This window comes from Triticum dicoccoides, chromosome 2B (assembly GCF_002162155.2).
Source record: "Triticum dicoccoides isolate Atlit2015 ecotype Zavitan chromosome 2B, WEW_v2.0, whole genome shotgun sequence".
In the NCBI taxonomy this organism is placed as follows: Eukaryota; Viridiplantae; Streptophyta; class Magnoliopsida; order Poales; family Poaceae; genus Triticum; species Triticum dicoccoides.
The window spans coordinates 92,564,816-92,575,336 of record NC_041383.1 but is presented as its reverse complement, the minus strand read 5'-3'; the positions used below and the strand labels follow the sequence as shown (position 1 = coordinate 92,575,336).

At 43.2% G+C, this 10,521-nt stretch overlaps 1 protein-coding gene across 1 annotated transcript in view; it reads right to left on the bottom strand.

The window, feature by feature from the left end:
- LOC119360557 (GRAS family protein RAM1-like) overlaps positions 1-1,809 on the bottom strand; it is a 4,200-nt gene extending 2,391 nt beyond the window's left edge. Inside the window, exons 1-2 of the mRNA XM_037626145.1 lie at positions 787-1,809; positions 577-636 (exon numbers count right to left, since the gene is read on the bottom strand). Coding sequence (XP_037482042.1) covers positions 577-636; positions 787-1,809 — 1,083 coding nt within the window. The remainder of the gene's footprint in view (positions 1-576; positions 637-786) is intronic.
- Positions 1,810-10,521: the final 8,712 nt, after the last annotated feature.

Here is a 10,521-nt window from a genome sequence, read left to right as displayed (position 1 = left end):
ATCGCCGTCTTTGTCTGAGTCAAGTCCAAGAGCTCAGGAGTTTGTTGAATGACAATTTAGCATTTTCTCGAAGCCCGATAGGCTACTAATTAACCATCGGATGCCCTGCTTGACCTCGCTGAAATCGGTCATCGCGGCCGGTTTTGCAAGGTGAGCCATTCAGCTCCTCACCCCTTCTTCTGCCTCTTCCCTTTCCCCTTCTCCGTTCTAGTCCCACTTCCACCGTATCATCTTCCTTCTTCCACTCGAACTGCAGCTCATTTCCCTCGTATCGGATGGTAAGAAAGGTTTCGTTTTCTAAAACTTGCAGGCGTCCATTAACATAATACTCCCTCAATTAATTGGTCTTTGTCGGCATGTTACTTTGTGTAAGTGAGTTGGATTTTAGGTTGTGTGCATCCTAATTATGCAAATAACAAGTGTATGCGCATTGTGTCTATAAGGATCCTCATGCGGCATTTTATTCAATATAAATGACCTTTTAGAAAAACATTAAATATGACATACTTTTGGCAAGTTGGGTTAAAACAGCGGTCTCAATCTGGCGATCTAATTTACTACACAACCCCCACGTACGGAATGCATGGACTGCGACCATTTGGCCAATTGTGACAGCCTGCGTACCAAATTCAAAGACTACCAAAGAAAATGGAGTAAAAAAAACAGTGCATAACTGCAACCTAAATCCTCAAGTCTACGTAAACAATCTACAAGTATGTAACTTGATGCATGCTGCCATCGCGATAAAAAAAAACTTGATGCATGGCTGGTACTCTTAGTTATTACCTGCTCAGCCTGATCTGACTGTATTACTGACCCCAACATGCTGTGCAAGGAGGAAGAATCTGCCCACTGGTCAGGCTTTGCCATTTGGTGCTGCAACGGCAAGCCATCTGCAGCTCCGAACTGGCTGGCGTAGTAGAGGTGATCAGGCTGCAAGCCTCCCACCGGAATCCCTCTGCCGACCGCCGCCTCGTCCCTGGCCCCGTACACCGGCTCCGGCATCGCCAGGCACTCGGACAGCGTCGGCAGCTGCGTGGCACTGGTGCCGGCAGAGGAGGAGCCGCCGGCATCCTTCTCCGGCGGCAGCTGGTACGCCAGGTACCCGTCCTCCAGGAAGGAGGAGTTCAAGGATGGCAGAGCAAGGTTCTCGCTGCTGTTAACGTAGGACGAGGAGCAGGAGAGGTTGCTCTTGCTGCTGTTGCTGTGGGCGTTGTTGACGAATCCCTTGTGGAGCGGGCTCTGCGACGACTTCCCCTTGCCGTAGCCGGCGAGATTGCTGGGGCTCCCCGTGTCCATGCCGTGCAAGGTGCCATGCATGTAGCTCTGATTGCTGGTGCTGTTGTTGTAGAGGTTGGAGAAGGTTCTCCTCGGGGAAGCCACCATCTCTCTCTTAGGGGAGGATACCATGTAGTCCCGCTTGGGGGAAGACATCATGTAGTCTCTCTTGGGAGAAGACACCATGTAGTCCCTCTTGGGAGAAGACGCCATGAAGTCCCTCAGAGGGCTGAAGTCCCTCCTTGGGGAGGACATCAAGAAGTCGGCGCCCGAGGCGGCGCCGGCGCCGATCTGGTCGGCGAAGAGCGACTCCCACATGGCGAGGTCAGGCGACTGGATCTCGCCGTCGATGTCTCCATCGAACCTCAGCGCTTGCAGGCCCGCTAGGGCGTCGATGGCGTCGGGGTCGGCGGACGAGGCGACGATGTTCGACTCCGAGAAGGAGGCGGTGGGCGAAGTCGGCGCTGCTGGCTGGTGCTGTAGCTGCTTCGTGCCGGAGCTCATGTCAACAGCGCAGTTTAGCGTCCCCATGCGTGAGCACATGAGAGATTGCTGTGTCCCAACTACACCGGCAACGATGCATCTAACACCATCAACCGCTCGATCAAATCGCTATTGAAGCTAGCTCTGGGTTTCAATCTCAGATATGTTTCATTTGGTCCAGCTTCCCTGATAGGTCTTGAAATATGGGAGCAAGCTAAGCGGAAGCGTGTGCCCTGAAATATGGGTCGACGAGCTTGGAGCCATCATGTTGGCATGTAGGCACATGCACATCACGTAGAGACAAGGCGGTGTTTTGGTTGGTTGGTCGGGAAGAAAAATTGGTTTTGCTACATTCCTTCTGTACTCTTTTGTTGTTGGCTATGGCTTATTGGTGAAGGTTACCCGCCAGCAAAACGATAAACAGGTCTCACAAGAGCGCAGGTCCTCCAAAGTGAAGGAGACAATTGAGCCGCCTAGGAGGAAACGCAGGGCAGCTTTGATAAAGAAATCTGGAGAGAGTTGGCTAATGCTCCAACTTATGCTCCAGACAATAGAGTCGCCTAGGAGGAAACGCTAAGGCAGCTTCCATAAAGAAATCTGGAAATCTCCAGAGAGAAACCTTTATACTCCAGCCAGATACATATTCCAACGGTCTAGGCAACGGCTGGGACGAATGTGCCATCGGCTGAGAGAAAGAAGTTAAAAGAGCGTGGCTGTTTTACTAGCATGGGCAATCTGGGATGAGGGTAACAAATGGGTCTTTTGATAACAAGGCTAGCTCGACTGATCATATCTTTGATAAAATCAAGTGTGATGCACACGTACAACTGGTCTAAAGCTGGGGCTAAATGCCTGGGATTGCGTTCGCCTAGGGTTTCACGGTAATGACAAATCCCGAACATTTGAATTTTAAGCATGGCAACCCGAACGGTTTTTATGGCAACTTTAGTTGATGCAAGGTGATAAGTTTGAAAATGTTTGGGTTACCATGCTTAAAATCCGGACGTTCGGGATTTATCGGGGTCCTAGTTTTAAGGCCCTTCTTTTGTTTTTTTCTTCTAGGTCGCTGCTGCGCTCTAAGACTCTGTACCTCTTTTTCTGGGACTCTTTTTTCTATACTAGCTAAGTGCCCGTGCATTGCACCGGGATACAAATTTTTAGTGGTTCAAACATTAATCATGTCAGACGTACAAATTCTAGTGCTTCAAATATCAATCACGTCGGATATACAAATTCTAGTGGTTCTCATGTGGGACATACAAATCTAGTGGTTCAACATCAACCATGTCAAACATATGCTTATGATCCCCATGCATATTAAATAACTACCCCCTCTCCCCCCTCTCTAGTAGTTGTGCACCTGTTAATATCACTTAAATAGAACTATTGGAAACAACATAACTTGTAACCTAAAATGTTTGCCGACACCAACTGCAGCTATTCCATATTGGAAATTTAATTTTCTACGGGGACGATTCAGCTTGAGCAAGTATAGCTTGTCTTGTAAAATATATTGCCATTGTATTTCAGAGAGTTGTCCTATTGCATACCTGTCAATCCTACCTCGAGAAGGCGACAAATCATCCTCTGCATGGCTGGGGCGTGAGTGCAATTTAGGACAGCTGGAGCATCTCTGAGCACTGCAAAACACACGGCAAGCCTTGGCCACGTGCTTGGACGTCCTGCGGAGACCCACACACATCTGCACAACAACAACAAATAGCAGAAGGAACATTCATGCAGCATAATATATCTCATCTCGCCTCTCTTCTCACTGGGATCTCTCTCCACTTCCTCTCTCAGCAGCATCGAGCAAATAAACAACAACACAGCATAGAAAAGGTCATCTCATCTCTCACTCTGTTCTCAGTTTCTCACCCCTGCTCTATCTCATAGCAGTGTAGCAGTAGTAGTTGGACGCAGAAAAGAATCTCTCTCATCTCTCTCTGGTCTCCCTGCCCGTCTCCAGCGACGCGCCGCTCCTGCCCTGCTACAGCATCGTGCTTCCCTGCCCAGCGCCGCCCCGTCTCCCCTTACGTTCACCACTCAAACGCTGCCCAATATCCCCAAGTTCCCCGCCGTTTATCACCTAACGTGCGCGAGCAAAGGAGTCAAGGACTCCAGCACCGACACCACCGTGTGCAGCAGCGCGGTCGCTTGCCTCCTTGTACTTGGAGCAGGCGAGCTAGGGTACAGAGCGAAGGAGCGACGACCTCATCTAGGACATATAATTTTATGATCCTCATGTATATAAGACAATATAATTTTACTATAAACCATTCGGTTCAACACAGCTTTGCAAATGATCATATTGTTTTTTTTACATGACCACAATCTTCTTAACACATATACGTACAAATAAGAAGCAATAGCAGAGCAACTAAAAATAATAGTAGTCGAAGTACACGCTCACACAGACACCTTAACTTTGTCTATCTCCCGTGTACTCCGTGTGCATTAACAGCATTAGACACATGCCACTCTCTGTACACAAGCATTAGTAGAAGCAGCACATCAGCGGCATCACTTGGTCACAAAAGAAATCTCTCCTTTTCTATAAAAAAAACAAAAGAAATCTCTCTCTCTCTCTTCACTTGACCTGGTTCATCCGGTGAAAACGTCTCCTGGGTAAAACTGCTCTGGCCCTGCGCCTCTCTCTCTCTCATACGTGAGAAGCAGTAGCCAGCAAGCCCACGCTGGCGTCGAACCCCTGCCCGTCCCTCTCTGTTCTCTCCGTACACCTAGAAACGACCCCCACAATGATCCCTCCAGTAGTGGCAGATAGCACCTTCCTCTTAGCTCCTCAACCTCGGCGGCCAGGCAATCGCGTGGATCCACCATCCTGCCGGTGTCATCTCTCTCCCCGAAAAAGGCCCTCTGTTTCTGCTCGACGTGAGAAAAAAATGTGGGGAAGGGAATGGACCTGTGACTTGGATGAGAAGGATAGTGGTGGATCGTGGAGCAGACGAGAGGAGTGGCGGCGCCAGGAGCCAGGTGGACGGCGGCAGGAAACCCTTAGTATGGGATTGGAAATACGAGGAGAGATGAGAGAGATCTGTGCGTGGAGGAGTTCTGGCTCGCCCAACCCAAGGGAATTAAGGAGACAAATCAGAGCGTAATTTGAGGATGGTTTTCTGAAAAACCTTTTATTTAAAGAAAAAACCAGATATGAAAGGAGCAGAAAAAAAATCAAAACGTAAAGCGGGATGAGGAGGAGGTCGGACGAAGCCCACGACGTAAGATGGGAAACGGAACGCTCCGTTTCTTTTAGGTAGTAGAGATTAATTATATGTAGTTTTCCTGCACGGTTTAAAGAGGATATTTCAACAATCTGACCAACGAACAATAACAACTACTCCCTCCGTCCCATAATATAAGACGTTTTTTATCACTAGTGTAGTATCAAAAAATGTCTTACATTGTGGGACGGAGGGAGTACTATATTTCAACACTCCCTCATATGTAGACTCCTTCGTGACTTAGATGTGAGAGCGATGATGATCATAACTTTTTATTTAGTGATGAACTTGAGCTAAAACAGGGAAAACATGTCAATAGCTATCAAGTTTTCACGTCCTTCAAGATGGGAAATTTTCTTGGGGCATCCTCCTTGTGTGGGCTATGAGGAGATGATAAATTGAAGCCTTTAGGCAGCCCAAACGTGTGGTAATGCCCACTACCCATTAGGGTTATGACCTAGAGTCATTTTGATCTATGCAGGTGAGGGAAAGGAGATGTGAAAAATCCTACTTGCCGCTCACTGCGGCAAGTAGTCGACGCTTCGCACAGGGCAGGTGCAAGGGAGCGACCGAGTGGGCCGGCCCATTTAGCGTTACAGCAGACCCCGGTTTTGGAACCTTCTATGATGTTTCTAGCCGGTTTTTTCCGATTTTGGGAACCTTCTAGAAGGTTCCTGAACCGGCTTTTTCTTTTTCAGTTTCTTTTTCGTTTTTCGTTTTTCTATTTCTCTTCTTTTACTTTTTACTTTTTTTCTGTTTCTTTTTTCTTTTCCTTTTTTTCTTTTCAAGTTTATTTTCAAAAAAAAACGAATTTCAATTTTTTTTCCTGTCTTTCAGATTGTGTTCAAAAATTCAAAAAATGTTTCCATTTCACAAAATTTGTTCATAAATTCAAAAAATGTTCCTGCTTTCAAATTTTTGTTCCGAATTTTCAGAAAATGTTCCTGTTTTTCCAAAAATTGTTCAAATTATTTTTGTTCATTTTTTGAGAAATTTGAAAATTAATGGCATGGATTTGAAAAAATGCCTGTTTTCAAAAATTGTTCACAAATTTCAAAAAATGTTCTTATTTTTCAAATTTTTGTTCGTGTATTCAAAAATGTTCTTGTTTTACAAATTTTTCAAAAAATGTTCTTATTTTTTAAATCATGTTCAGTTTACGCAGCTGAAAAATGTTCACCTATATAAAAAATGTTCGAAGCACTAGAAAAAAGTTTCCGTTTCAACTGTTTGGTCATGTATATAAAAAATGTTCTCCTTTTCAAAATTGTTCTCAGTTAAAAAAAAAATTGTTCTGAATTTAAAAAGTTGTCCCCATTTTGAAAGTTTGTTCACCAATTCCAAAAAAATTGTTCACAAATTTCAGAAAATGTACTTATTTTCAAATTTTTGTTCATGTATGTAAAAAATTTCTTGTTTTTCAACTTTTTCAAAAAATGTTCTTAGTTTTTTAAATCATGTTCAGAATACGCAGCTGAAAAATGTTCACCTATATAAAAAATGTTCGCACTATCAAAAAATGTTCGAAGCATTAGAAAAAAGTTTCCATTTCAACTGTTTGGTCCTGTATATAAAAAATGTTCTCCTTTTCAAAATTGTTCTCAGTTAAAAAAACTTATTCTGAATTTCAAAAGTTGTCCCCATTTTAAAATTTTGTTCACCAATTCCAAAAAAATTAAGTTTTCAAAAAATGTTCTGGGAAATGTTCATGTTTCTAAAAATGTTATTTGGAAAATGATCGAGTTTTAAATGAATTGTTCTAGATTTTGGAAGATGTTCCATTTTTTTGAGTTTTGTTTACAAATTTGAAAAATGTTCCAGAATTTGAAATATTCTTCGTAGTTTAAAAAGATGATGAGAAATTTATAAATTTATTGGAATTTCTTAATTTATTCGTAACTTCAATTATACGTTCGAAATTTCTAATATTGTTTGCAATTTTCTATGTAATTTCAGTTTCCGCCACTGAAGACAGTTCTTTTAAATTACTTCTGCTCAGTATGTTTAGAACATTGTCCTGGTGTACTGGTTAACTCAATACATGCACAAGCAGCTGGTCTAGAGTTTGAATCCCAGCTCCCGTGTCTTATTATTTTTGTCCATTTTTCGCCAGCCAACTCGCTACATCTATGTTTTAGGAAAATCCTACTTGTCGCTCGTTGCGGCAAGCTGTCGAAGCTTCGCACGGGGAGGTGCGAGCGAGCGAACGAGTGGGCCGGCCCGTTTTAGCGTTACAGCAGACTCGGTTTTGGGAACCTTCTATGATGTTTCCAGCCGGTTTTTTCCGGCTTTGGGAACGTTCTAGAAGGTTCCTGAACCAGCTTTTTCTTTTTCAGTTTCTTTTTCGTTTTTCTTTTTTCTATTTATCTTGTTTTTCTTTTTTTTCTTTTTTCTGTTTCTTTTTTTTCTGTTTTCTTTTCTTTTATCTTTCTTTTCCTTTCCAAGTTTATTTTTAAAAGAAAATCCGAATACCAAAAAATGTTCCTGTTTTTCAGATTTTGCTCACAAATTCAAAAAATGTTCCCATTTTGCAACATTTGTTCATAAATTTAAAAAATGTTTCTGGTTTCAACATTTTTGTTCCGAATTTTCAGAAAATGTTCCTGTTTTTTCAAAAATTGTTCGAATTATTTTTTTTTCATTTTTTGAGAAATTTGAAAATAATGACATGGATTTCAAAAAATGCATGTATTCAAAAATTGTTCACAAATTTCAAAAAAAATGTTCTTATTTTTCAAATTTTTGTTCACTTATTAAAAAATTGTTCACATTTCAAATTTGTTTGGGTTTTTCAAAATTGTTCTCCATTTTACAATTTGTTCTAAAAATTCAAAATTTGTTTGTTATTTTAAAAATTGTTCCCATTTCAAAATTTTGTTCGAAAATTTTAAAAGTGTTCATGTTTACAAAAAAAAAATCATGTTTACAATTTTTTTGTTCACAATTCAAAATTTGGTCTCCTTTCAAAAATATTCATGTTTTTTGCAAAAATCACTATTAAATACTTGTTCAGATTTTCGAAAAACTTTTTTGTGTTTATCGATTTTTTTTAAAACTCGTGTTGGTTCAGTAAATTCTGATTATATTTTTTAGTTTTTCTTCTCAAATTTGAAAAGTGTTTGCATTAAAAAAAATACTTTTCTCATTTACTGTTCGAATCTGCATTACCTTTAGCTGCGCGCGCCATACTAAAACAAGAAAGATTATGTAGCCCATTGGCTAGGGTCGTGCGTAAGTCACAGGAGGTGCCAGGTTCGATTCCTACCTCCTCTTGCAGTTTTAGTCTTTTTTGTATTTTTTACTGTGTTTCGCTAATGGGCCGGCCCAGCTGGAGTCGCCCCTGTGCGTTTGCTCGGCAATTCGCCGCAACGAGCGGCGCATAGGAGATCCCGGGAGATGTCTCACCCTCCATCTAGTAGCCACCAACACAAGTAACGAAAATTAGGTTAGCCTCCAACCAAGAAGAAGAAACCAAAAGTGAAATAAATGAAGATTGAGCGAAGAGCTTGCACGCAAGCAAATGAAGCTCTTCCCCAAGGTTGTGAAGTCCTGATCCACTACCTTATCTCCATCAAGTTGTGTTTCGCTAATGGGCCGGCCCAGCTGGAGTCGCCCCTGTGCGTTTGCTCGGCAATTCGCCGCAACGAGCGGCGCATAGGAGATCCCGGGAGATGTCTCACCCTCCATCTAGTAGCCACCAACACAACTAACGAAAATTAGGTTAGCCTCCAACCAAGAAGAAGAAACCAAGATAGAAAAGTGAAATAAATGAAGATTGAGCGAAGAGCTTGCACGCAAGCAAATGAAGCTCTTCCCCGAGGTTGTGAAGTCCTGATCCACTACCTTATCTCCATCAAGTTGTGATTCCATCATCTTTAGTGAGATTGTTCCAGTATCTAGACTGTGGTCATCCAAGGTTGAGAGATCTTGATATATGAGAGCATCTACTTCTATCTAGAGGAGAACTTGTTGTATCCCACATTTGATTATAGTGGAAGAAGATTTGGGTGGCTTAGGTGTGTGGTTTTACCTTTTTTGGACGTAACACGGAATTCACGCTACAAAGAGGTGATTGCACGGAAAGTGTTTTCCGGTGCAGGTTGGCTATCTCCAACGAATCAAGACCGGGGTGGTTACACCATTTTTGAGGCATCCCAACATCTGGTGGCCAACTGGATGCGTACGCTGTCGGGGAAGCTTTGTTGAACCAGTTTCAATCGTGTCGGAGATTGCCAAGGTGCGGCACAACATGATGATCGGTCCAGGGGCTACTGTTAGCGTCTTGACCCAGGGGTCTCTCACCACGTCTGTTCCTGGCATGAGTGGCTAGATTGAGGACCTTTAGGTCGGTTCCATGCTGGGCCACATCAGGCGACCCATGACGTGTTCTATGAAGACGCCAAAAGACTTGATGTACAAGCCGAAGATACTGGAGCCGCCGAGGACTCTACCTCCATTGACATAGCCGTCTAGGATTTGTAACCCTTGGAACCCATGTATGTTATATAAGACGAGGGTCGGGCTCGTCGATAGATACATTACAATCCCTTGGTATTCACATGTACTTTATACACACCCCAATCACACTATACACGAGCAGGAGCAGGGTAATTCTCCAACATTAGAGCCCGATCCTGGGCAAACCTTGCCTCCTTTCACCAACCAACAAGTCAAGCAGGCATATAAACTAAAATATGGGCATAATATACTAGTTTATTATTTTAGATCATCATGGCACTAATAGGAAAAGGGCTATAGATGATATGGCCACTAATGGCGCACCAGACATGTGGTGCGCCACTACTATATAGCAGTGGCGCACCATGTGTTGGTGCGCCATTAGTGTGAAAGACACTAATGGCACACCAGACCCATGGTGCGTCACTAGTAACAAAATTTTTTCCAAAAAAAACTAATGGCGCACCAGGGCAGAGTGCGCCATTACTAGTTAGCCATTACTAGTTTTAACTAGTAATGGCGCACTAGCCACACAATGCGCCACTAGTAACAATTTTTTTATTTTTCCAAATATACTAATGGCGCATCAGGGCAGAGTGCGCCATTACTAGTTTTAACTAGTAATGGCGCACCAGCCACACAATGCTCCACTACTATATTTTTTTCATTTTATTTTATTGCAAAACTACTAATGGCTGGTGGTGCGCCATTAGTAACCAGGGTTACTAATGGCGCATTTGTGTCTGGTGCGTCATTAGTAACGTGGGACCAGCTAGATATTTTAGACAGCCACACCTACACACACTAGTAGAAAAGGGGGCAATGGTCCAGGCCAGGTCAGCACATTTGTCCCGGTTCAATCCAGAACCAGTACTAATGGTGGCATTAGTCCCGGTTCTGAGCCCATGGGCCACATGGGCCATTTGTCCCGGTTCGTCTAGACCTTTTAGTCCCGGTTGGTGCCACGAACCGGGACTAAAGGGTGCGATGCCCATTAGAACCGGTTCGTGGCACCAACCGGGACTAAAGGTTAGACCTTTAGTCCCGGTTCGAGCCACGAACC